Consider the following 24,419-nt stretch of genomic DNA (forward strand, 5'->3'; position numbering starts at 1 on the left):
GTGTGGAAGATGGTTCAGAAGCGGCCTGTGAGCGGTGGTGAGGACCCAGGTGGGACTTGCACGTTCGCTTTTGGGGCTCCTGCAAGAGGGTAGGGGAGGGGGCTCCTCTGCCTGGTGCAGGGGGTCCTTTGGGGTATGAGTCACTGTCCCAGAACCACAGGACCTGGGGCATGGGGTGGGGTCTGCCTTCCTTGCTCTGGGGCTCCGGCCTCAATCCAGCTGTACCCTGCCCCGCCCCAACAGCCGTGGGGAAGGGCCCAGCTCCTGAGTGATGTAAGGCAACCAGGGAACCAGAGTTGTTTTAAAGACTTTATTTATAAAAAAGTACATTTTTTTTTCCTCAGTACATTTTTCAACCCATCATTTTTTTTTTTTTCTTATACAAGTAAAAGGGGGTGACGCAAACACCCCCTGGGTTAGAACCAGGAGAATCTGCGGGGTGGTCCCTGGACCAAAGACGAAAACAGTGACTAAGAAACTGAAGCAACGGTAGTGCATCACACTTTGGGGGGGGGGGGCAGCTTCTCCTGGATTTTCTTTCCATTTATACAAAAAAAAAAAAAAGAAAACCACTTTTGTTTTCCTGGCCAAGAATCCCATTCCTCACAGCAGGAGTCGAAAGAGCAGCAGCACCGGTGGGATGGGGGCTCCTCTGGCCTCACACTTGGGGGGCGGCAGCAGCAGCAGCGAGGTCCCAGAACTGCCTTATGCCAGAGACCCCTGGCACATCTCCCCGTGGGCCTGGGGCCTGGGGGGCCCACCTGCAGGCTCCTGGGGGCAGTCAGGCCTAGGAGGTCTCTGTGTGGCCTCCGGGAGGCCTGGCAGCCCTCCCCTCCTTCCAGGCGAGCTGCCCATATCACCTCACTCGATCCCCAATTCCTCTGCTCGGGAGGATGGCAGAAGATTTATTGCACCAGTGACTCGGGCACATGGCAGGGGTTGGCGGGTGCGGGGGGAGGGCGGGGGGCACGTGCCTGGGAGACAGGGCCCGGGTGAGTCTTTCTTATGGCCCGAGTGCTGGGACATCCATTTTTCCTGAAGGGCTTTCAGCAGGTCCAGGCCAGCCCCCTGGTGAGCGCCCGTGTATGTGCCGGGCACCTGTGCAAACTCGTGCACGCATGGACTGGGCCTGACGTGGCTGCACGTGCCTGCGTTCCCCGATTCTGTGCTGCTGCTCTTCAGATCCTTCTGATCAAAGGGGACTCGGAGGGTTGTTACACATTAGAACAATATCAAAATCTTAAGGAAAGGAGGGGTATTGGTGGAGTAGGGGAGAGGGCGGGCAAGGACCGTGAGGGTCACAGAGGCAGGATGACAAGTGGGGAGGCCTTGGCACAATGCAGACCAAGTTTATTTCATTTCCAGCAAAAGGCAGAAGCTCAGTTCATGCTGGGGGCATGGAGGAGAAGCAAGACGTCCTGGTCTCTGTTGGGCCAGACCCCCTCCCCCACTCCCCATGCCAGCTGCCTGTGGGTCCAGCAGTAGTAGCCACCTCCCCACAAACTTGCAGGGCACACAAAACCCCATCTCTGCAGGCCCAAGTGCTGACCCCGGCCTCACACCCGCTCTTGGCCCCAGGTAGCAGCACCCCAGCTGGGCACGCTGCTGATGGGCCTCTGGCAAATCTGGAGCCTCCCACGTGGCCCACACATGTGGCACGGACCCCCAAATTTGTGCTTTGCTGGAGGGGAGGGCTGGGAGTTGCCTTAAGGGGGACTCAGTGCTTTGGCTAGGCCTGGGGGCCTCCTAAGTCCATCACAGAAAGAGGAAGAGAGGGTGGCACTGCAGGATAAGGGAGACACAAGAGGAGTCCTTTCAGTCTTGTGATTTCAAGGGGGTGGAGAATGCCTCTATCTGGCAGGCCCCTGGGATTTCCTCCTGCTAGGGGGCACAGGGGCCAAGCAGAGGGCCCAGAGTGGTATGAGGTGGGATGGGGCAGTGATGTAACATGGAAAAGCTCCTCTGCCCTGGGGTGAGGGGACATAACACTGCTGGGAAATGCAGCCCAGCTCCTCCACCCTCTCTGCCCTGTGGCTAGAAAGACCCCAGAATTTTCTCCCAACTCCACCCCATCCAGTACCCCCAATGCCAAGAGAGGGGAGCGCCGCCCCAGGGCTGGCATGGCTTCAGACTTCTGCTACGTGGCTACTGGGTGGACTGGACTAGGGCTAGGGCAGCAGGGGCTGGGTGAGAAGGGTGACCCAGCTGGTGGGTCCAGGGTTGCCAGGGCAGAGATGGAGCTGGCTAGGGGTTCAATAGCAGCACCCAGGAGGGGAGGAGTAGGAGAGGGGGTTGGAGGCTCCCTTGGGAAGCCTATGGCAAGGGTAGGTTGGTGCCCGTGGGGCACAGAGTGGTCTGCCTCCCTCCCCTCAACACTTGCCATCCCACAGAGCCTCTGCACCCTGGGCTGAGTTCACCAGAATCCTCGCGGGCAGACACGAACCTGCCTCTCCCATCCCAGGGTCTCTCCCATCCAGAGTGCTGAGGGGGACGGGCTGGGCAGATGGAGGGACTGAGGCACTTTGAGCCGGGGGAACGAAGAGGGGGCCCGGGAGGGGCCTTCCTCCAGGGTGTCCATGGGAAGACCATCGGTCTTGGGTGATTGACAGGAACCCAGAGCCCCATTCAAGAAGGGAATCTACAACTCAAAGGGAAAGCATCTCCAGGGTTCCCCCGCCACCCCATCCAGAATGATGACCAGGGAGAACTGAGCAGGACGGGGCGGGTGGTTTGCAGGAACGGCTGACTCAGGATCCTTGACCCCGCCTCCCCTCATGCTGTCCTTCTCTTGGGTGGGCGAGGAGCTCCCTGCACTCTAGAGTCTCATCAGCCCGTGATGGCGGAGCTCCAACTGTGCTTGCTGACTTCTCCAGTGCCCTCTGCGTGGATCCTCCTCCACTCCCGGAGGTCACTCTTTTCTGGGATCCCAGCTCTGACTCCCCAAGAGAATCAAGAGTTGCTAGCATATGATAGGTAGGGAGAAACTCAAGAAACTTCCATGCTGAAGGAAGTGGTTAAGGGCCGGCCTGAGATGCTAGGGTGGAGGCACCTAGGGGGCTTGCCTCAGCTCTCCCTGGAAGCTTCTGAAGGCCGACCCCCGCCCCTGTCCCATTCTCCACTGGAAGGAGGGGCAAGATGGAGCAGAGAGGCGGGCCTTGGGCAGTGTCCAGCCTGGGTAAGGCATGTGACCCCAGGGGGAATACAGGGGTAGACACGAATGACCTGTGTGTGCATGTAGGTGTGGGTATGTGTTGGTAGAGGTGATGGGAAGTGTGGGCCAGAGTGACCTGGAGTCCTGCTATGTGGGGTGCAGACAGGCGAACAGGAACCACCAGAACTGTGCCAACTTAACTCTTGGGAGGCTGATGAGGGAAAAAAAAAAGTAAAACCAGCCTTCAAGAAAACACACTGCCCAAGGCTCCAGGTGGGGACCTCAACTTGATTCACTTAATGAACAAAGACAACCCTGGGTGCTTTGGAAAAGCCGTCCCCACCCCCTACCTCTTGCGTGCCATTGCTGCCTAGACCAGGGGTCCAAACTCCCACTGTGTCAGCTCATGGTGGGATGGGGAGGTTGCTGGGTTCCCTCTCCCAGGGAAAAACGAGCAGCATCTGGGGTCCAGGGAGGGGGCTGTTCCTCTTGGAGCCCCTTCAGCCGTCCACCAGCAAGGGGAAGGACACGAACAAATTCCAGTGTTGGGGGCAGGGGAGGGCTGGCTCCCCAAACCCTGGAGGGATGCCCAGGTACACAAGACAAGAGCAGGGCTCCCTGCAGAGGGCGGCAGGAAGGGGGTGGTTTGGGAAGGAAAGGTACAGCAACACCGAAGCCACAGTGAACACAACACCATGGGGCAGGGCAGGGGGCAGGGAGGAAATCAAAACAAAGCCAGGTCGTGTGCCCTGGGCTCCCAGGTTCCCCGGGCAGCTGCGTGAGTCTCTGGCGAGCTCCTGGAGCAGTGGGCGGTGGGGCCGGGCAGGGGGCGTGCGGGTGGGGGCTGGGACGGAGGCTCTGGACAGGGGTCTACACGTACCACTCCTTCTTGGAAATGAAAGACCCGTCGTTCTGAGAGACCATGTTCTCGGCCAAGTCCAGCTGCTCAGGGTCGTACTGGTAGCCCAGAGTCCGGTCCCCGTAGCCGTCCTGACGGGCCTCGGCCTCGTCCACAGTGAAGTAGGGCCGCTTGGCGTCCTCGTCGTACTTGGAGTGGGGGCCGCCCACCTTGCGCTCGCCCCCTCCACCCTCCTCGTCCTCTTCCTCCTCGTAGCTGCTCCCACCCAGGGGGCCGGCTTTCTTGTCGTCGTCCGAGTCCTCCGGGTACTGCAGGTTCTGGGCCATGGGCGGGTGGTGCTGGGGGATGCCCGCCTTGCTGTAGCCGTTGCCGTACACATGCTTCTTGGTGCTGTAGTCGCCCTTGAAGGTGTGCCGGCGCCGGCGCAGGGCCACCACGATCCCGCCGACCACAATCAGCACCAGCAGGATGCTCCCCACCACGCCCCCAATGATGGCCGTGGGCACTGGCCCTGCGCGCCGCCCGTGTTCGGGAGGAGACGGGGTATAGGGGAACTCTGGGTGAGGAAAAGAGAAGGAGGGGGACAGTGTCAGTGTCTGCTCCGGTGGCTGAGTCAGCAGGGGTGGCAGGGAAGGAAGACGAGAGGGAGACAGGGAGGCGAAGGCAGGAAGTGAGCCCAAGGCCAGCTCTTGTTCTAGAGGTGCCCCTGGCAACCCCCTCCCCCAAATCCAGGAGACCAGCAAGCGGCGCTGGTAGCTGGAGCCGGAGAAGACAGAGGAAGAGACAGTCCCGTGGCCCCAGAGCCTCCACACTGACTTTCTCCTTGAAGGTGGAGCCAGTCCAGCCACGACCCGGTGTCCATGCCAGTCGCATGACACTCAGTGTCCCTGACACCCCATACAGTGGTATGCTATTCATTTCCATCCGGCATACGACGAGACAGGGATTACAGAGATTAAGTAATTTTCCTGAGGCCACCAGCCAATGACACATTGTTGGTTCTCTTGTACGGAAAGCCTGTGCGGAGGTCACCACTGCCCCTCTGCCTGACACCTGCCGGTCACTGTGCCCTAGCACCACACCTTGGCTTCTGAGACGCCGAGCCTAGAGCAGACTGGGTGCCCCACGCCTGACTTCGTCTGCTCCCAGGGTACAGAGAGGAGGATGGGAGCCCCAGTGCTGGCCCTGTAGATGCCCTGTGTGTGCCAGAAACCTGGGCTGTGGTTCTTGGCTGCGGTCTGGCCCTTCAGGGCAAGGTGGGGGCCGGGGGTGCAGCCAACGTGGGCTACGAGCAGAAGACACAGCATGACCGTGCAGAAAGGGGGCGTGAGAGCACGTGAGTAGCAAAGATGACAAGTATACACAGGAGAGCATGTGTGCGGGCACACGCCCTTGCTGTCACACCAGCCCACATACCTGTGTTGCTGTGATGAATGTGTGTATACAAATATGTGCACGCTAAGGATGGAGGAGAAACTAGAAGGCAGAAAAAGTGAAACGAGAAAGGAAGAGGGTGGGTGGGGAAGAAAGGCCGGGTGGGTGCCCCTGGGGCCAGGCCAGAGGCCGAAGGGGTCCCCAGGTGAGGCTGAGGGAGGCGGTGCCCAGCACCGCCACAGGGTGGCACTGGAGACCGCGGCTGGCCTTGGACAGGAGGAGCCGGTGGGCAGGTCTGGGGCAGGCCTGGGCGGCTGACCTTGGCTGCTCTCAGCCCTCCTCTCTTCGGGCCAAGGGAGAGGGTCGATGTGGGCCTATGTTTTGGCCTCTGGGAATCGGTTTCTGCCAGCTCACTCCCTGATTCAGCATCACTCACTCCGTGGGAATCCTGTTCCTATGAGGCCAGTCCCTCCTCCCAGAAGTGGAGCTGGTCTGGGGTGTGTGAGTGTGTGCTGTGCTGTCTGCGGCGGCGGGAGCAGGGCAGGGATTCTAGAAGAGAAGATGAAGGGCTGTCCAGGAGCTCATGCTAGAAGGGCTAGTGAAAACATGGGGACCAAGTGAAGGGGTCCGTTTGTGTAAAGACAAAGCAAAGTGGGTGATTAAGTAGTTAATCCCACGAGGGGATCGTAAGTAGAAAAAATGTGGGAGACCCCTGTAAGCTAATGATTACTCAAGAAAGCAAGTTTGCTTAACCACAAAACCAAGCAGGCTTGCTTAGCAAAAAATCCCTGCGACAGAAGCACAAGACCTGCCCCCAGGCAATAAAACAATGGTGACAGGAGACCCACATCCTGACCAGTGAACTCAGTAAATTAATGATCCCTAGGACATGGTCTCTGCACACATAAAAAACAGCAACTTGTGAACCTAGCTTGGCCATGTAGGGACACGGAAACTTCCCTGCTCAACCTGGAGGAGGAGCTGATGATGGAAGCATGATGTCTACTTAAGAATGACAAAGATGTCTTCTCTCCCTTCCCACTTTTTTTTTTTTTTTTTTTAATCATAAAACTGTAGCCCAGTAAGTTCTTGGGGTGTGGCACCCCCTTGCCCACCTGCCTATAAGCCTCACAAGCATCCTATTCTAATCAATCACTTCTAATCTATCATTTTGCTTCTCGCCGATTTGTTGCTGCGCTGAGACCTATGGTACCAGAGCTCTTCAGAGCCCTCGAAATGCCACTCGATGGTTTCAGAGCCACCCAGAGGCTCCTGCTCCTGGCCTCTCGCAGGGGGGAGTTGGTAGAAAGAAGTGCACCCCCTGAAGACTCAGCTTCCCACTTGTCACCGTGACCTTCCACGGGTCACCGAGTGGCTGCCCAATAAATGTTTATGGAATATTTGTCCTCACCGCCCACTTCCAGAACAATGTCCCTGAAGCTCAAGCGTCTTCTCCTGGTTCACCAGGTCCCATCTGTCTACCGCCTTGAAAAGGGCTGCACACCTGCTGCCTGTGAGGTGGGAGCTGCCGCCACAAGAAATGCCCAAGAGGCAGCTGGCAGGAACCTGACCACCTCTGTACTTTCAACCTGCCAGCTCCCTCTTCAGTTCTCATCCCATACCTGCATGCTCTTGCCTCTTGCCACCTGCGTCATCATCGCTCCACCCACCCACCGACTCACCCATCCACTCAACAAACACGTACTGACCATCTATTTATTTCACTAGTCACAGGATACCAATAACTCAGGACCCAGCTGAGGAACCAAATGACACTCTTAGGCAAAGCAGCATGCAGACATCAAGAGTGCTGGTGGTTAGGGGTTTCAGGAATGCAGAGCAAGAGAGCATTGTGGCCTGGTGCTTGGAAAGGCTTTTTTGGAGGAGAGAAGACTGAGGCCAAGCCTTGAAAGATGATGAGGACTGGGAAAGGCCAGAAGAATAAGGAAGGCATCAGGTAGAGAGACCTACCCTTCCTTTCTGACTTGCTTCCTTTGCCTTCTGAAAAATACAAGGAGTCCTTGACCCTCGGCTTTCTTTTTGGAGAGTTGTGTGTGCAGACTGCACTGCGGGGCCTTCTCTCTGCTCCAGAAGCCTGGCTGGAGGCTCTATCCTTGGACCTTACTCTCTGCTCTCTGTCCTTGGGGAAGACCTGGCCTCAGGGTTATGAGTTACCTCGATCCTGCTGGCTCTCCAAACCATCTTGGGTAGCTAGCTCTGCCTGCAACTCTGAGGCTTTAACTCCAAAGGCCTCACAGACCACCATTTCCCAGGTGTGGCTATGGAACCTTGAGCCATCGGCTCAGAGGGTAGGCAAAAATACTGGGGTCAAATGCTTTGGGAAATGTACTGCAGACAAAGCATCAGAGCCCATCTTCTCACGCACACTGTGAACTGTAAGGAACACGCAGTGCTTCCTAGCCTATTGGAACACAAACCCCACCCTTTGTGACTCAAGGAGCATTCACGGGACAAGTATTTGGGGACATGCTTTGAACGTTCTTCTGTTTAGCACATCCTCCTTTGGAATCCTCTCCACCCCTATCCTCCCACAACGTGTCCACCATCTTCCCTCAAACCCCCTCCATTCAACACCACAACTCCTCCACCATTTGTCTACTCTTCTGGCTTGGAATTTCATTGATCTTTGACTATTCCTTCTTCATCTCTTGGGTCAAAATCTGCCATCAAATCTTGTTGACTCTTCCTACTGAGCAGCTTCTCTCCTGACACCATGTTTTACTGTTACAGTGGATCCCTGAATCTCCCACCTTCATTTGGTCTCTGCCCCGCTTTAGTCACTCCATCCACAGTCACCAGGCTAATTTTCACTGTGTAGACACTATCACTCCCTTTCTCAAAGACTCACAATGACGTCCCCATTGCCTGTTGGACCACGCCAGTCTGGTTTTCAAAACTTCCTCTTGGGTCTGGCCAACTTGCTGTCCAAGGTCATTCTTTACTGCAGATCTTTGTTCTTGCTAATTCCCCTGCCAGGAACTGCCCTACCTCATCCCCTTCTGCCTATTTTAGTGCTTCTGTCTCTTGTTTTGCTTTTTCATCTCCAGCTCACACTTCTCTTTTTTTCTTCAGAATTGTTACGTACCAGTGGTCTGTAGCTCTCATTCTTGTATAAACAATAGTTCATTCTATTTTGTTCAGAGAAGGCAATGGCACCCCACTCCAGTACTCTTGCCTGGAAAATCCCATGGATGGAGGAGCTTGGTAGGCTGTAGTCCATGGGGTCGCTAAGAGTCGGACACGACTGAGCAACTTCACTTTCACTTTTCACTTTCATGCATTAGAGAAGGAAATGGAAACCCACTCCAGTGTTCTTGCCTGGAGAGTCCCAGGGACGGGGGAGCCTGGTGGGCTTCTGTCTATGGGGTCGCACAGAGTCGGACACGACTGAAGCGACTTAGCAGTAGCAGTAGCAGCATTCTATTTTGTTAATCATATACTAACATATTCGGAAAAGGCAATGGCACCCCACTCCAGTACTCTTGCCTGGAAAATCCCATGGACGGAGGAGCCTGGTAGGCTGCAGTCCATGGGGTCGCTAAGAGTCGGACACGACTGAGCGACTTCACTTTCACTTTTCACTTTCATGCATTGGAGAAGGAAATGGCAACCCACTCCAGTGTTCTTGCCTGGAGAATCCCAGGGACGGAGAGGCCTGGTGGGCTGCCATCTATGGGGTTGCACAGAGTCGGACACGACTGAGGTGACTTGGCAGCAGCAGCAACATATTACAGTAAGCCTGATAGAACAACTTGCAATAAATGCAAATTAGGATCTACCATGATTGGCTCTGATCCTTCTGCCAGTTTTCAAGAGGCTAAAATTCTCTTCTGCAGGAACAGGGAAAGGGGTGGAGGAGGTGGCAGCATCATGATAATTGGGGACTGACAATTCAATGTGTTACAGTCGTGTACAACATTAGTTCCACTGTATTTACTTTTATGCTCTCTGTAGAAACAGAAACCCAAGAAAAGCAAATCCCTCCTACTTTTCACTTGACTACATTGAATTTTGGAGGGCCTACTCATTATGGTCTGGTAAGGTTAACTGTATTACCCATTTCATGAGTAGCTGGTGTCCCAAACTAGCTGTAAATCCAAATTCAAAGTAAATCTTGAACCTGACCTCTTCTCACCTTCTTCATCACTACTACCCTGATCCCAGCCACTGTCATCTTTCACCTGGATTATTGCAATTGCTGCTTAACTGGCTTCCCCAATTCCCTTTCCTCTATAGACTATTCTCAACACGGCAGCCACAGAGAGGCCATGAACTCTGAGAGCTGAAGACACTCTCTATGATCTGTGCCTCTGTCTTCATCTCTTGCTTTCCTCCCAGCTCGCTCTGCTCCCAGCTTCCTCAGGGCCTTTGCACTGGCAGCTCTGTACCCTGGAAGGCTCCTGCCCCAGGGGTCCTAGCCTTGCTCCCCTGCCTCCTTCTCATTGAGGTCACCTTCTCACAGAGACCTTCCTTGACTAGCTTATTGCAAATCACAGCATGCCCTTAGCACTGTGAATCCCTTACCCTGTTTTTTTCTTTTTTCCATATCACCTTCAAAATGACCACATAATTTTTCAAATGTATTTTATCTGTTATTTGTTGTCAGTCCTCCTTAAGCTAAAGCATAAGCTCCATGGGGACGGCGGCTTTGGCTCACTGACGTACCCCGAGGCACATAGGCTGCTTGGCACATGGTCAGGGTTCAAGAACATTTGGTGAGTGAATACTACAAAGGCAAGGTCATGCCTTAGAGGTGAGTCTGTAGGCCTCTTTCCCTTCTAGAGCCTTCATATAATCCCCCCTGCCCTAAGTCCTACTCCTTGCCTAGAGAATTCCATGGACAGAGGAGCCTGGTGGGCTACAGTCCATAGAGTCACAGAAAGTCAGACACGACTGAGGCGACTTAGCAGCATGAGTGCATGCATGCAAGCATGCCCTAGGTCCTAAGCCAGCTTATTCTTCCCTGGAGATTTTTGGGACCAAAGGGAACCTTGGTTATTTTGCCAATTTGAGGGTCAGCCTGCCTAGAGGCAGAGGACTGGTTAGGATGACCTTCCAGCCTCGCAAACTTCGATGTGAAGATGCCGAGTGAGGGTGTGGAAGGAGTGGATGTGGGGACCTAACTCATTTGTAAGCAGAGGTGGCTGCCTGGCGTGGAATGGAGCGCCCTCCCCTTCCACCCCTTCAGCTGTCACATTCAGCCAGTAGCTCCTGTCTTCGTGCCAGGAGCAGAGCCTCAAAGGCCGCAGCTGGCGGGGGAGAGGAGTTGGGCCGTGGGGGTCTTGTGCGCTTCCTGGTGGGGGCCCCCGCCGGCTCCCCTCACTTCCGCTAACAAAGGGGCAGCCGGGCCCTGTTGCTGAAGGTCGGCAGCCTCCCCTCTGGGATCACAGGCTGGCTGGGACCCCGGGGCAGTGGGGACTCCACATTCCCTTGGGGCTAGGGGTTTCCCGACTGAGGTGGGTGGGCTGGTATCTGGGGGCCTTGGATGGCTCGGAGGTGGAGTGAGGGTTAGTTAGGGTTTACAGTCTGGTTCTGGGATCCAGAGGAGGTTTGGGATCAATGTCTGGGCTTCTCAACGCCCGCTGCTTCTTCAGTCAGGCAGGCAGGCAGGCAGAGCGCGGGCTCCAGAAGCCTGGGCCAGGGAGGCTGCGAGAACTACACCTCCCAGCACGCAGCGCTGCAGGCCCGGGGGCGGGGGTGGGGAGGCCTGAGGTCAAGCTCTGGGAAGCCCTTCTGCAGCTGCAGCAGCTGTGCACCGAGCAGAGCAGCGGGCAGGGCCTCATCACGGCGGCGCTGGAGGAGAACTGAATCCTCCCAGGGGTGCGGACGCAGCTGCCCACCCTACAGGCTCCCCAACGGGCTGCCATGCGTGGCCCGGAGCAGGGTATGAAGGTCCTCAGCCCTCTGCACTCTCAGCACTCAGACAGCGCTCTCCTGCTTGCCCGTGCACGTTTACATGCTCAAAGGCACACGCCTACTCACAGGCTCACACAGCCCTCTCCTGCAGAGGGACCTCCAAGCCCCACAACCCTTGGTCGGAAGGACTCCCAGCCTAAGGTACAGACCCTGTTGCCTCACCCCCTCTCCCCACCCTGATGGCTGAGCGAGCTCTGCACCGGAATTGGAAATTGGGGACCCCTGCACTCCAGGGGCTTCCCTGCCGGCTCCTGGGAGGGCTCTGGACACTCTTCTCAGGGCACCCCTGTTCCATGGACAGGACTGACGTCGCCTCCTTTGGCCTCTTTAGTTTGGTCAAGGCCATACCCTGGGCTCCTTTTCTGCCCCCAGCATTGCCCCTAGAGGGTGGAGGAAGGAGAACTCACAGCTTTGTTTTATGGCTATGGGGCCAGACCCATGAAATTGCTCTTGGGAAATGGGCTTCCCTGAGGGCCCCATGAAGCATACCTGCAAACTCTGGTGGGTCTGTCTCCTCTGCTCTCAGCTGCACGGCCACAGCCTGGCCTGTGGTTTCCCTCTAGAAAAACCCTCATTGTGCACACAACCCCTAACTAGTTCCCAAGTGCCATCCACACAGCCCCCCAGGCGCTCGGTCTTAGTCACCCTCCTCATCTCGCTGCTTCTCTGCTGAGCACCCTTCAGAGGCTCCCTGTGGCCAAGAGAGAGGAAGCCCCGCTCCTCTGTTCCTGCCTACTTGCTCAGCCATTGTCTTTCCACATGCTCCCCCTGCCGGGGAACCCCTACTTTCCCCATCACCGCCCACCACTCATCCTTGGAGGAACGACTCAGAGACAACCTTTCCCAGGATCCGGGACTCCCCCAAGAAGTCAGGGAAAAAGTGGGTCTGTAAAGGCGATGTGGCGACCCTGCACACACGTGTCTCCGGCACACACTCTACTGCACGTCTTTCCCCACCCTGCTCTTCGTCTCTCCCTCTCCAGATGAGCCCAGGGCAGAACTATTACCTGGACGGATGGCCAGAATGAAAAATTAAATTTCCACTTATCCATCTAGTTCATGCATTCCCTCCAGATCAGCAGGGCTTGGAGCACAGGGCAAGGCTGTGTTCCCCGCAGAGACCAGTCGACAGGGATGAAGGCGGGTGGGGTTTGCGGCTGCGTGGATATTGCCCTTGAGTATGAGAACAAACAGCTCTGAAAAGGCTCAGGCTGCCTGGTTGAGTCTTCCTGAGGGGCTGAGAGACCTTCCCTCGGGGACGGCTAGCTACACAGCTCCTGGGCCCATTAATGATTCTGCGAGCATCACACCTCCCTGGCTCCTGCTTAACTGGGCTATCAACAACAGAGTCCCCTTATACAAGGCCCTTCTCACCCCCGATGTGTGAATCTTTGGTGGCCGCCCCCATCCTGCTCTGCACTCAGGGAGTAGGAGAGGACACGCTGTGCGCCTCTTCCAGCTAGAGCCCTGTGTGACCCCCCGCCCCGTCCATTTTTTCCCTAAAGACCACCTCGGCCTGACCACAGACCCCACGGAGGGCGCCACTGGTGCGATCATGCCCTAGGAGATGGTTCCCCTTCACGCTGGTTTCCCTTCCTTCCTCTCTGTTCCCAGCCTGGATCTGGGAAGTTGCCCTCTTTCCTACCCCCTTGCTCCTGGATCTGATGACTCTGATGAGCAGTCCTGCCTTCACGGTGGTCCTGCATCTCCCTGGACTTTGGGAGAAGGGAGGCCCTGACTTTCCTGTCCTGGCCGTGCCTCTGGGGTAGGGCACACCATTTGGCCCTGAGGCCTCTGGTCAGTCCGCTCATGCTGGGGAATAGGATCAATGGGATGTCATTGCTCTGGGGTTTCTTGGCCTCTGCCCCTGATTTCCCAGTCAGCAGTTTCCCCAGAAAGCCTGCCTGCTTGAGGGGGATGCAGTGACTGTGTCAGTGGTCCTCTGCTGGGGGAAGCTATCCCCATGCAGGGCACCCACGCTGTGTGCTGGGATGTGGAAAGTGGACTTGGCATGAGTAGGAGAAGACTGAGATAAAATGCTGATCTCCATATGAAGCTGAGGCTCTACAAGGTGAAGGGCACACAGACCCGGGAAGAGCCCGCATGCAAACACAGTCAGGCCATGTCTGTGCTGTCCCTCACACGACCTGCCTCCCCCCAGAGGAGCATGTTCCCTTACGACCAGTGTTCTCCCTTCTGTGCCACATGGCCCCAGGGCCAGAGCTCATGCCCCCAGGAGGCTCTTCCTGAGCTTTCCTTTGCTCAGACTTTCTCCAGGGGGTAAGAAGTGTGTTACTCTGGCCTTTCCATCCTTGCCAACTTATGGGAACCCCCCAAATCCTAGATTGTCTCAGCCTTCCCCAGGCTCCACCTCTGATACCTCTTTTTTGGGGGAGGGGGTAAAGTCGAAAAGAATAGGTTTATTACTTTGCCAGGCAAAGGAGGACACAGCGGGCTCATGCCCTTAAAAATTCTGTGTCCCTCTGACACTTCTACCACCTTAACCAGTCCGAGAGCCAAAGGCAGGGAGTTGAAGAAAAAAGCAAGTGACAAGTGACTCCACCCTCCCCTGACCCCTGGCTAGAGAGGTGACAGAACAGCCCCGAAGACAGGTAGGTACAGCCCCTGGACAGCTTTGGGATGTTCAATCATCAGCTGAGCCTTGTATGTACCCCTAGATGAGGTCTCCCACTTCTGAGAAACAGGTTCAGAGCCAATGAATCCTCAGGACTTGCCCAAGCTCTGCTCCTGGAGCCCAGTAACCACCACACAACTTCCTGTACCCCTGAGCCTCGCTCAGGTCTCCATGAGGTCACTTCCTGTCCAGCTCTGTAGCAGCATGACACCCTCACAGGTCACTTCCCGTCCTAAGAGTTTCTTCCTGTCACTTTCTCACCCTGAAGCTAGCTCAGGTACAGGTTAAAGACACCCTGGTTGGAAAGTTGTGATGGCAATTTACCCCTCTATCAGCTTGTTTTGATTCTTCCATTAATAACGATAATGACAGAGTCAAGATAATAACCATAGAACGTGGGCCATTTATTGACAGACTGGTCTGTGCTAGGTGCTTGGCCTACATATATAAATTCTGACAACAAGTCTTCCAGGCGCGTCATATTATGCCCATTTTACAGATGAGGGCTTGTGTGCAGCTGTCTGACACTGAAGCCCACACTCTTTTCACGTCTCATGTGATATGTCCCCCAGAACATCCCAACCCATGTGTTCTCTTTGCCCTAAGAGGTCAGGAGGCTGAATCTCCCTCCCATCTGCCCTGACAGAGAAAAATGCAGGGAAAACAGCAATCCACTCACAGCACACACAGCCCACCGTGACTTTGGGCTCCCTCCTGGCCTTCCCCTCTGTATCCCTGCTTGAGGTAAGCCCCACCCTCCAGTCCATGACGATTTTCTGAACTGCAGGAGCAGAACTCAGAGGAGATAAGGTCCTCCCTCCAGCCCACCCCACCAAGCTAGCATCACAGGTGTGTTGTCACAGATCCAGGAGAAGGCTCTACCAGCCCCCACCACCCCCAGCACTGCTGTAAACAGCACTTCCTCCCTCCTCCCTCCCTCCTGAAGACTCTGTCCTGCCCATTCTGGCTGAGCGGGGTCACCCTGTTTCACACACAGCCTTCATAGAGGAAAGAGAAAAGTAAAGTGAGGCCAACGGCCAGAGCTCAAAGGAGAAGCAGAGAAGTAGGAACAAGAGAAGCAAACTTCCTCCCGTGACCCAGCCGTAAGGAAGGGGACGCTGGCAGCAGAGGAAGCAGTGGGTGGGGAGAGGCAGGGAAGAATGCAACTTCCTACCTGTGATATTGACCTCCACCTGGGCTGAGCGGGTGCCGATGGGGTTGGTGGCCTCACAGACATAGGTTCCTGCCAGGCTGTAGTTGATGGGTCCCCTGAAGAAGAGAGTTCTGTTCTGGGCCTCCACGCCCTTGGGGAGGGAGCCATTCAGCCTGCAGGGGTTGGGAGACAGGCAGAGGGTTATGATTCTCCAGCCCCACGAAGCTACCCCTGTGTCACCCACCTGACTCCAAGACCTCAGCCCTTTGGCTGCGTTAATAAGCAGCATCTGTCTTGGAAGGAGTAAAAACAATAAAAGCAACAATAATCTCTTGCATGTGGCAGTTTTACATTATTCGGTGTCTCAAATTTGCTCATCACAGCACTGAAATGTAGATGGCACAGGTAGATACTGGCCCCACAGCATCCAAGAGATACTATGTAAGAGAAACAAGGTTCAAGGCCAAGGAAGCATAACTAGAAAGTGACAACTGGGGATCTCACCAGATCTTTGGACTCTCAGCACAGTGCTCTTTTTACTACACTGGTTCTTGGTAGTTAGTTCTTGGTTTCCTAGGCAGTTGGTTAGTAATTTAAAGTCCTAACCCCGAATCTGGGTTAGGAAATGGCAACCCACTCCAGTACTTTTGCCTAGGAAATCCCATGGACAGAGGAACCTGGTGGGCTACAGTTCATGGAGTTGTGGGGAGTTGGACATGACTTAGCGACTAAACAACAACCTCAAATCTACTAAGGCTGGGGTCCTGGCCTAGAATTTTAACAGGCTACTCGGGTAATGAGACGTGACCCGTGTTTAGGAACTGTGTTCCATTTCACCATCTCCTTTCCTTGCTGGGCATGTCACAAGTCTTTTTTATGCCGAGAGAGTTCCAGAAGTTTCCTGTACCCAGAAGACCCTTTTTCTTCCTCTTGATCCTCAGTGCCACAAAACTTTTGGACCCAGAACTGAAACTGGCAGGGAGGCCCTGCCCACTCACACCTTCAGAGCCACTCCTGGTCCCAGGAAGTGGATGGTAACAAACAGCTAGGGTGTGCCAGTGCCCTGTACTTCCTGGAAAAAGAACGCAGACACAGTCTGGGCAGCCATCCTCTGGCCACTCAAGCCAACCTACTTCTTGGCTTCCCCATGCCCTTCTCCTTCTGTGTGTTCCATCCAGCTGTTCTCTGGGAAGAACCTTGGCTCGGGCTGTCACAGCTGGCTGGAGGGGGAGACTAAACCCTGAAAGGTTTAAGCCCCAAAACCACAAAGCCAAGAATGGGATTGGCCTTGGGGCAAGCACTCCATGAACACAGGCATTCTGGGCTGACTGCTGCCTCTCCCTGAGAATCTGGGGGTGCTGGAGAAAAGGAAAAGGAACAAAGAGAGATCTGAGATGCTCCAGAAAGCCAGCCTCCCTGGGGATACCTCGATAAAAATAAATACTGGGGGCTGGGATGGGAGTGACTCAGACTGAATCACCAAAGGAGAATGACAACGTTCTTGATTAGGGAGCAGAAAGGAGGCAGATCACGAGGGAAGACCCCTGGCAGAACGGTATGTCCTGCTGACCCTGATGCAGTCAAACATGGGAGGGTGTATGTGTGTGTGTGTGTGTCTCTCACGGCCTCTCTCCTTTTCACGGAGAAACCTGAATCTAGACCTTCATTTCCTCCCTGCCCAAGGTTTCTGGAGGTGGAGTGGGTGCAGCAAGGTTCCTTGCAAGGCGACCAGCCAGCCCCGCAGCACTTACGTGGTCCAGTGGTACTCAGTGGCTGGGGGGTTGGCATCGGCTTTGCACGTGAGCTTCACATCCATCCGCTGCAGGTACCAGTTGCCATCAAACCCCTCGATGGTCACCTCGGGCTCGTCTGTGAGACAAGGGGTGATGTTTGTAAAGGGTGAGGTCAGGAGAACAGGACTTGGGGCGGTCCTGGAGGTGGGGGGGTGGGGAGCCTCAGAGGGTGATGAGCCTCAGAAGGGGAAAAGACAAGGAAAAAGCCAGAAGACGGGGGAAGAGTGACAGGGGTTGGGAGGTCACAGACCCTCAGAGTAGAAGCAGCAGGGGAACAAGGCAGCGGGGAGAGGACGGGCAAAGCGAGAAGACAGGGCAAGAGAGGACGGGAAGACAAAGTGCCCCCAGAAAGGGAGGTGGAAGGAAAAGAGGAAAGAGGAAGGAGGAATAAACCGGTGAGGGAAGAAGGGGCGAGGAGAGCGGCAGGAGGTAGGAAGAAAAGCAGGGAGGGCTGGTGGGGGAGGGGCGGGGGTGGGTGGGTGGTGGGAGGGAACAGTACGCGCTCCGCCCCCGCCCGGAGGCCCCGCCCCCAACGCCCTGCCGCACTCACACTGCACGTTGAGGGTGAGGCTTTCCCAGAAGCGGTCCATGTGGTAGTTGACTATGCAGGCCAGGGACTGCCGGTGGGCTTCTCGGCTGGGCACCAGGCGGTAGCGGCTGATGACGGTCACCGTGCCGTTGGGGTTCCGGATCTCCTGGTACTCCGCCTCGCCCTTCAGCCGCGTTTCCCAGGACACCACACTGGGAGGCTTCCCATTGGCTGACGTGCAGGTGGCCACCAGGACCTTTTCATCCTGCCCCTTCCTGGCTCGAAGCACTGCATGGGTGCCCTCTATCCAGTTGGTGGGTTTGGCTGCCGGGAACAAGAGAGCGCCATGGGTCTGGCTCTGCTGCCTTATCAAGGACGCACAGGCTGGGAGGGCAGGCGCCTGCCAGGCCTTGCTTCAAGGTCACCCTGGGCATGCTTGCCTCTCAGCTGTGCTTCACCAAGGCCCCTCCCAGCACTTCTCACAGGGACCTCCTTGGGTCTCACCCATGGCCTTCCTGCTCTGTTCTTTGTATGAGCTTTTGTCAAGCACAAGTCTTCCTGGAGTCTTGGCATGCTCTCCTACCATGGTGTCTTCCTGCTGGCCACCCGGAAAGTGCCCCACAGTGGGGCTTCAACCTGAATACTGATCCTCAACTCTGCCCACAGCTAAGGCCAGCCCCCATCCCTAGTGAATGGGGACAGCGTGGCGAGAAGGGACTGAAAGTACCACGTCCAGAGCTTGGGAGCATGCCAACCCAAGGAGAACCTCTGCATCCACTGAAGATGGCCCAGCCCCCAGGACGTGCCCAAGCAGAGAGGCACGGTCAGGTCAGCTTACCCATCACAGTGAGATTGAGCTGGCTCTCTCTGTTGCCCGCAGGGAAGGTGGCAAACTCGCAGATGTAGACGCCCTCGTCCTCCAGCTCCAGGCGGGAGAGGCGGATGGTACCATCTGTGAAGGAGGGCCGCAGGAACTCCACGCGCTCGCGGTATGGGGCCAGCACCGAGACGCCCATGGCTGGGTTGTAGATGGCCACGTTCTGCTTGGAGCCATTGGTGGCTTTCTGCCATGTGACCTGGGTGATCTTCACACCCGGCAGCGGGTTGGCGAAGCTGCAGTGAAGCACCACGTCCGTGCCGATGAAACCGTACATGGAGTCGTTCACCTGGACCATCTGGGCCTGGGCGCCTGGTCGAGAGAGAGGGCGGAGGGTGGTCAGGGTCAGCCAGAGCCCCTACCCTGACTCCCTGTGTGCTGGTCTTTTATTTTCCAGCAGTCATTATTTTACAAATTCTGACTATAAAAATAATAATTATCTGTTTTTAGAAGAACTGTGGGGGATATTGAAAAATCCTGAGAAGAAAATGACAACCGATGATTTCACCACTTGGACGTATCACTGATCACCTGACGGGAAGTAACCTCTTGTTCGGGCTTTTCAGGCGGCGCTAGTGGTGAAAGAACCCGCTGGTCACTGCAGGACACAGAAGAGATGCGGGTTAGATCCTGGGTTGGGAAGATCCCCTGGAGAAGATAATGGCAACACACTCCAGTATGCTTGCCTGGAGAATCCCATAGACAGAGAAGCCTGGCGGGCTATAGTCCATAGTGCTGCAGAGTCAGACACGACTAAAGTGACTTAGCATGCACGCACAACCTCTTTTACATTCTTCTCCATATATCTTGGTAACCATGTTTTTTTTTTAAACAAAATCAGAGTCATACTGTACATACTATTCCTTAAGCTGTATTTTCACTGAGTGATATATTATCAATGTTGCTCCATGGCAGTAAATATCCCTCCGCACCCTTATTTTTGATGAGGGTTGAATGTGCTGCTTTTTGGGCAGAGGACCAGCTGAGGAGCCACCAGCTTCTTCACCTTTCTGGGCCTCAGCTCCCTCGTCTGATAAACGGGGTGGATAATCCAGTCCTCTCTAGCTCACAGATTGCTAAGAGAACCAAATGCTACGATGGATGAGTACATGTCAGGAGGCAGGAAGCACTAGGGGAGCCCCAGGGGCCCCATCAGTAAGGCCACCCCCACTGTCTTCTCCCCCCAAAGGGCTGAGTGCCTGGGCCCTGGAGTGCACTGGCTTGGCCCCCCTACCCAACCAGGCTGAGAGAGGCAGGCACTGCATGAGGCTCAGCCTCTCTGGCTCACGTTCGCCTTCTCAGTCACGTCTGGCTGTCATAACTTGGCATTTGGCGTCCTCATCATCTGGGCCCTGCCATTCTGTCCACATCCCTCTGTACATGAGGCTTTCCAACCACATCCGACCGGACCGTTCCACGGAATATGCCATGTTTCTGAGTTTCCTTCCCCCCTCCTCCCGTTTTTGTGCCACTTTTTGAATCTGCTATCAGCACTGGAGTCACATCAATGAGGGATTCAGTCCCAGCCTCCAAGGAGCACAGAGCTATAGAAACTACACATCTAATTTTGGGGGGGAGGGGGGCCACACAGTGAGACGTGTGAGATCAAATTGGGGCCCTTGGCAGTAAGAACACAGAGTCCTAACCACTGGGCCCCCAGGGAGTGCCTGATGCTACACGTCTAGACTCCTGTTCCTGCAGTTCCCCAGAAGGCCCAGGCCCTTTTCCACCTATAGCTGTCCCACTCAGGCCACCTCCTTCGGGAACCTTCCCCAATCCTCTCAACCCTATTGTGGCTCTTTGCTGCCTGGGAATGTGGTTGTTTACACCTCTGGCTTCTCCTCTGCCAGATGATGACCTTCCCAGAGCAGCCTCTGAGTCTTTTCCATCCCTGTATCCCCCCTGCCGGGCCCAGCCTCTGGTCATAGTAGGTGCTCAGTAAACATTTGTGGCCAGACAAATGGCAGTGGAAGATGGAGAGGAGAGACTTGCAGGCAGGAGTGATCAGTGGCATTGAGTGGATGAATGAACGCCCTCTAGTCTCCCTGCCGATTTTGCTTTGTTCCCTCTCGAATGGCTTTTGTCTGAGCTTTTCCTTAACTCTGAACTTGGCTCAGTCCCCTAATCTACCTGGGCCTGCCATGCCCTCCAGTGGGCTCACTCCTGAGTTCTGTCATCAGCCATCCTTGCTTTCTTATTTCACTCAGTTACTTTATTGAGCACCATCAGTTAAGATCAACATCAGGCCCTGGACTGACCCCGAGGCAGGGGAGGGCCTAAATGGGCCCCCAAGGGAGTCTGCTTTCCAGAGTGGGAACTTGGGGTACACTCGCCTCTGCATGATGGAGATGGGAGCAGAGCATATTCCTCTGAAGGCTCCTAAGACTATGGTCAGTGAAGGATGCTGCCCTTCACACCTCCCCTAAGAAGGTACCAGCCTGGTCTCTCTAGGTCAGAGCGGTATTCCCATGTTTGGCACACAGCCGGCACTCAGGACATGCCTGCTGAGTAAACATATCTTTGGCCCTCAAAGCCAGGCCGTTGCCACATACTGAAAGCTTCCCTATGCTCCCCTCCTCTGCATCCGCTCACATCCACACAGCCCTTCAAGGTCCACCTGGGATGCCATCATGCCATCTCTCCAGCTGTCCCCTTGGCCAGTCTGTGGGGTTCTGATGTGTCCCCGGCAGAGAACGCTGTGGGTTGGTGGGGAATTGTGGAGGTGACACTGAGCAGCGGGCTGGGGGTGCTGGCTTCTAGTCCACCTCCGTCTAGAGCTTGCCTTGGCACCTTGGCAGGTCACTTCCCCTTTCTGAGCCCTATTCTCCCCCCACCGGAGGGAGCAGACTGGACTTCACCATCTCCTTGGTCCCTTCTGGCCTCCACTGTCTATGATTCTCTGAGCCACAGCCCAGCCCAGCTGTGCCCCACCCCAGACACCGTCCCACAGTGAGGTCAGTGGGCCAGTCAGCCCGGTACTCCTGCTGACTGGCCAGTTGGCAAGGACCTAAGCCCTAGGCCCTCCCAGCAGAGTAAGTGGGTGCTCCCTCCCCCAACGCCCAGCCTCCACTCCCCAAGCCTGCTGGAGGCTGCCCAGCAGCTGAGATAATGTGGGTATAATTGGGGAACTTTCACCACACAAAGCTGGGAACAGGAAAAGCCAGTTGGGAGGGCTCTGGCCACTGGGGGAGGCGGGTAGGCAGGGTGGGGATGGTGGGGGCAGGAGGCGTGTAGACACCAGGATCCATCCTGGGATTGGTGCCAGGGCATGGTGGGGCCTAGAGTAGGACACAGCCTGCCAAGCCCGCAGCAACCCCGCTCCTTCCACCGTCTGGGGTGAGGGGCCACGTGGTGTTCAGCGCCTGGACACAGACTGACATTCATTTATCACATTTTCAGCAGCGACCTGCAGAGTGCCAGGAGGGGAGAAGGCGGACAGCGGCCTGGGCATGGGGAGCGGAGGCTGCTGCAAGGGGCTCAGGTGCCCCAGGGGTGCTGCCTCTCACCCATTATCGCCTCACTAGGCTGAGGTTTCGGGATGAGGCTGCTGCCTCCTGTCCTGTGTGACTCCCCCAGAAGCAACCCCACAGCAGGTGGGGCAGTGAGGAAGGTGCCTGAGTGCCCGCTCACTGGACACTAAGTGGGTGGCCTGGGCCCTTGCCCCTCTACTCGGTGATGAGCAGACAGGCAGGTGGGAGGACTTCCAAGGAGCCGGCAGGGGCATCCTGACTTGGGCCTCTCTGCCCACGGCCCACTGTTAACTTTGTCCGCTATTTCCACCTTAACCATCTTTGCCACATTTTTGCTGAGTAACTAATTGTCCTTAAGGCAATTTTGCCGAAAAAGATAAAATAATAAAAAAATAAGAGGGACATGAAAAAGGACATAGTGAAACAGGAGAAAGGAGAAAGAAAATTGTTGTTTAGTCGCTAAGTTGCGTCTGACTCTTTTGCGACCTCATGGACAGGCTCCTCCGTCCATGGGATTTCCCAGGCAAGAATATTGGAGTGGGTTGCCATTTCCTTCTCTAGGGCTCGAACCCGCGTCTCCTGCATTGGCAGGTGGGTTCTTTACCACTGAGCCACCGGAGAAGGTGTGTGTGAATGCATGGCAATACTGTACTGAGAACTGATTTTGTTTTGTGGGTTGTCCTTGTGTAAGCAGTAAGCACTTGCCTACCAAGTCTTTCATTCATAGTATTTTATACTTTTTTTTTGCTTGTTGATTCATCTCCTCATCTGGCATTGGACTTTTTCTTTTTTTACTGAAGTTTCTTCCTTCATTGAGAGAGGCATCAGTTTCCAAACATTAGGGTACGTGTTTGTAACTGACCCTTGAGTCGCATTGGGAAAGCCTCCACACTGTTCTTAGCACATCATCTCATGTCTGCTGATAGACTCAGAAAAGTTTTATGGGAAATACAGGCTCAACTCTGTGCCTTGGAGGCTCTTGGCCTCTTTCTCCTTGGCCTCTTTCTTTTCCAATGTAGTGTGTTTAAAAACATAAAACCAACTCTTAGGGCAAACTGTTATCTTCTGTCAGCTCAATAAAGCCACCAGTAATATCACTAACTGGAAGAAAAGCATCTCAACCAGATGAAACCAAACTGTCAACCAGTTATTTCATCTTTCACGGCAAAATTGCCTCATAGCCAATTCGTCATGTGGCCAAATGTTTGCAGTAAAAATGCTTTCAGTGAAAGTACCTAGAACTGCTATTGTTAGCAGGGTCAGGTAGGGCATAAGGGGAACCCTTGGAGTTCGGGGTTTGGGGCCACTGAGGACAAGCATCCCAGAGGTGTGAAATTGGGAGGGGCTGGGAAGACTGATAAGGGTTGAAGACCCTCCCTTACCTTCCCCCCACACTAGACTCAGGGACTCAGAACCCAATCTGCTCCCCCACCCCATCCGCGGGATGCAGGTGGGGTAGAATATCCCTTGTTCTTTAGATTGGGTGGATTGGGAGGTTTTCAGAGAGGGGGCACACCCCACCCCAGCGACTCTGATAGCTGCAGGCACCACCAAAAGGGAGAAGAAAGGGCTAGATGGGGGTGGGGCCTAGGAACAGGGCCCGTTTCTGTGCAGAAGAGGTGGGTCGGAAGCCTTCTCTGGGTTTCATCACCATCACCATCATCATCATTTCTCATTTATGAAGAAGGAGGCCTCCCTTCCTGGAACTTCACTCAACAAATGCTTATTGGACCCCTACCGAGTATTAGGCATCATCTGGGGTGCCCCTAGTTCCCCTCTTCCAGGAAGCCCTTCTGGACTCTCATCACCTCTCACTCAGCCGACACCTCTATTCTACTGCCCAACTGCATATTACTTGAGTCTGCACCCTTTTCTGTTTCCTGACATGTGTGTTTAGCATGTTTTCTATTGTATCCCCACTGTCTCTAAACAGACCACAGTCCTTGTGGGAGAGGGAAGGAGCCGGGTTTGGCCTTGGGTTGAGCTGATCATGTCGTGGCTGATGCTGGCAGAATACCCTACAGACTCTGTCTGGTTCCCTGAACAGCTAGGGCAGGTTCTTCAGCTGTCTGGTGGGCAGAAGGCACTATCCCTTCTTCCCCACAGGCTCCCTCTTTTCTTCTATGAACTTTTTATTTTGTGTTGGGATGCAGCCGATTAACAATGTTGTGATAGTTCCTGGTGAACAGCGGAGGGATTCAGCCATACGTATACAGGTATCCATTCTTCCCCTGATTCCCTGCCCATCCAGCCTGCCACCTAACATCGAACAACGTTCCCTGTGCTATACAGTAGGTCCCTGTTGGTTATCCATTTTAAAGACAGTAGTGTGTACATGAGAAGTAGAGGCTGCCCCAGATGTGGGAATCAGGACCACCAAAAAGGTACCACGGTGGAGCTCAAAGGACCATGCAACGCATCGTTTTACATAGGAGATGAAGGTCCAGAGTGGCTGGGTCACTCACGCAGGGATACAGACAGTAGCACCCGCCCCAGTGCCTTGGCACTCTGCCGTAAAAATAAACCCAGGTTCTCAGCTAACTTTCTCGGTGGTGTCCCTCCTGTAGTGTAACCTCAGCGTCTCCACTGGCACACAAACACCAGTTACAGTGCTGCGATCACAGGGCCTGTGGGCTAGTCT

The 24,419-nt window shown here is 55.1% G+C and overlaps 1 protein-coding gene across 1 annotated transcript in view; it reads right to left on the bottom strand.

Moving 5' to 3' along the window:
• Positions 1 to 296: 296 nt before the first annotated feature.
• Positions 297 to 24,419, bottom strand: part of NECTIN1 (nectin cell adhesion molecule 1) — a 72,474-nt gene continuing 48,351 nt past the window's right edge. The window contains exons 2-6 of the mRNA XM_061440597.1: positions 18,270 to 18,620; positions 17,453 to 17,755; positions 16,861 to 16,978; positions 15,131 to 15,282; positions 297 to 4,566 (exon numbers count right to left, since the gene is read on the bottom strand). Coding sequence (XP_061296581.1) covers positions 4,022 to 4,566; positions 15,131 to 15,282; positions 16,861 to 16,978; positions 17,453 to 17,755; positions 18,270 to 18,620 — 1,469 coding nt within the window. The 3' untranslated portion in view covers positions 297 to 4,021. The remainder of the gene's footprint in view (positions 4,567 to 15,130; positions 15,283 to 16,860; positions 16,979 to 17,452; positions 17,756 to 18,269; positions 18,621 to 24,419) is intronic.

Source organism: Bos javanicus, chromosome 15 (genome assembly GCF_032452875.1).
Source record: "Bos javanicus breed banteng chromosome 15, ARS-OSU_banteng_1.0, whole genome shotgun sequence".
Classification (NCBI taxonomy): Eukaryota; Metazoa; Chordata; class Mammalia; order Artiodactyla; family Bovidae; genus Bos; species Bos javanicus.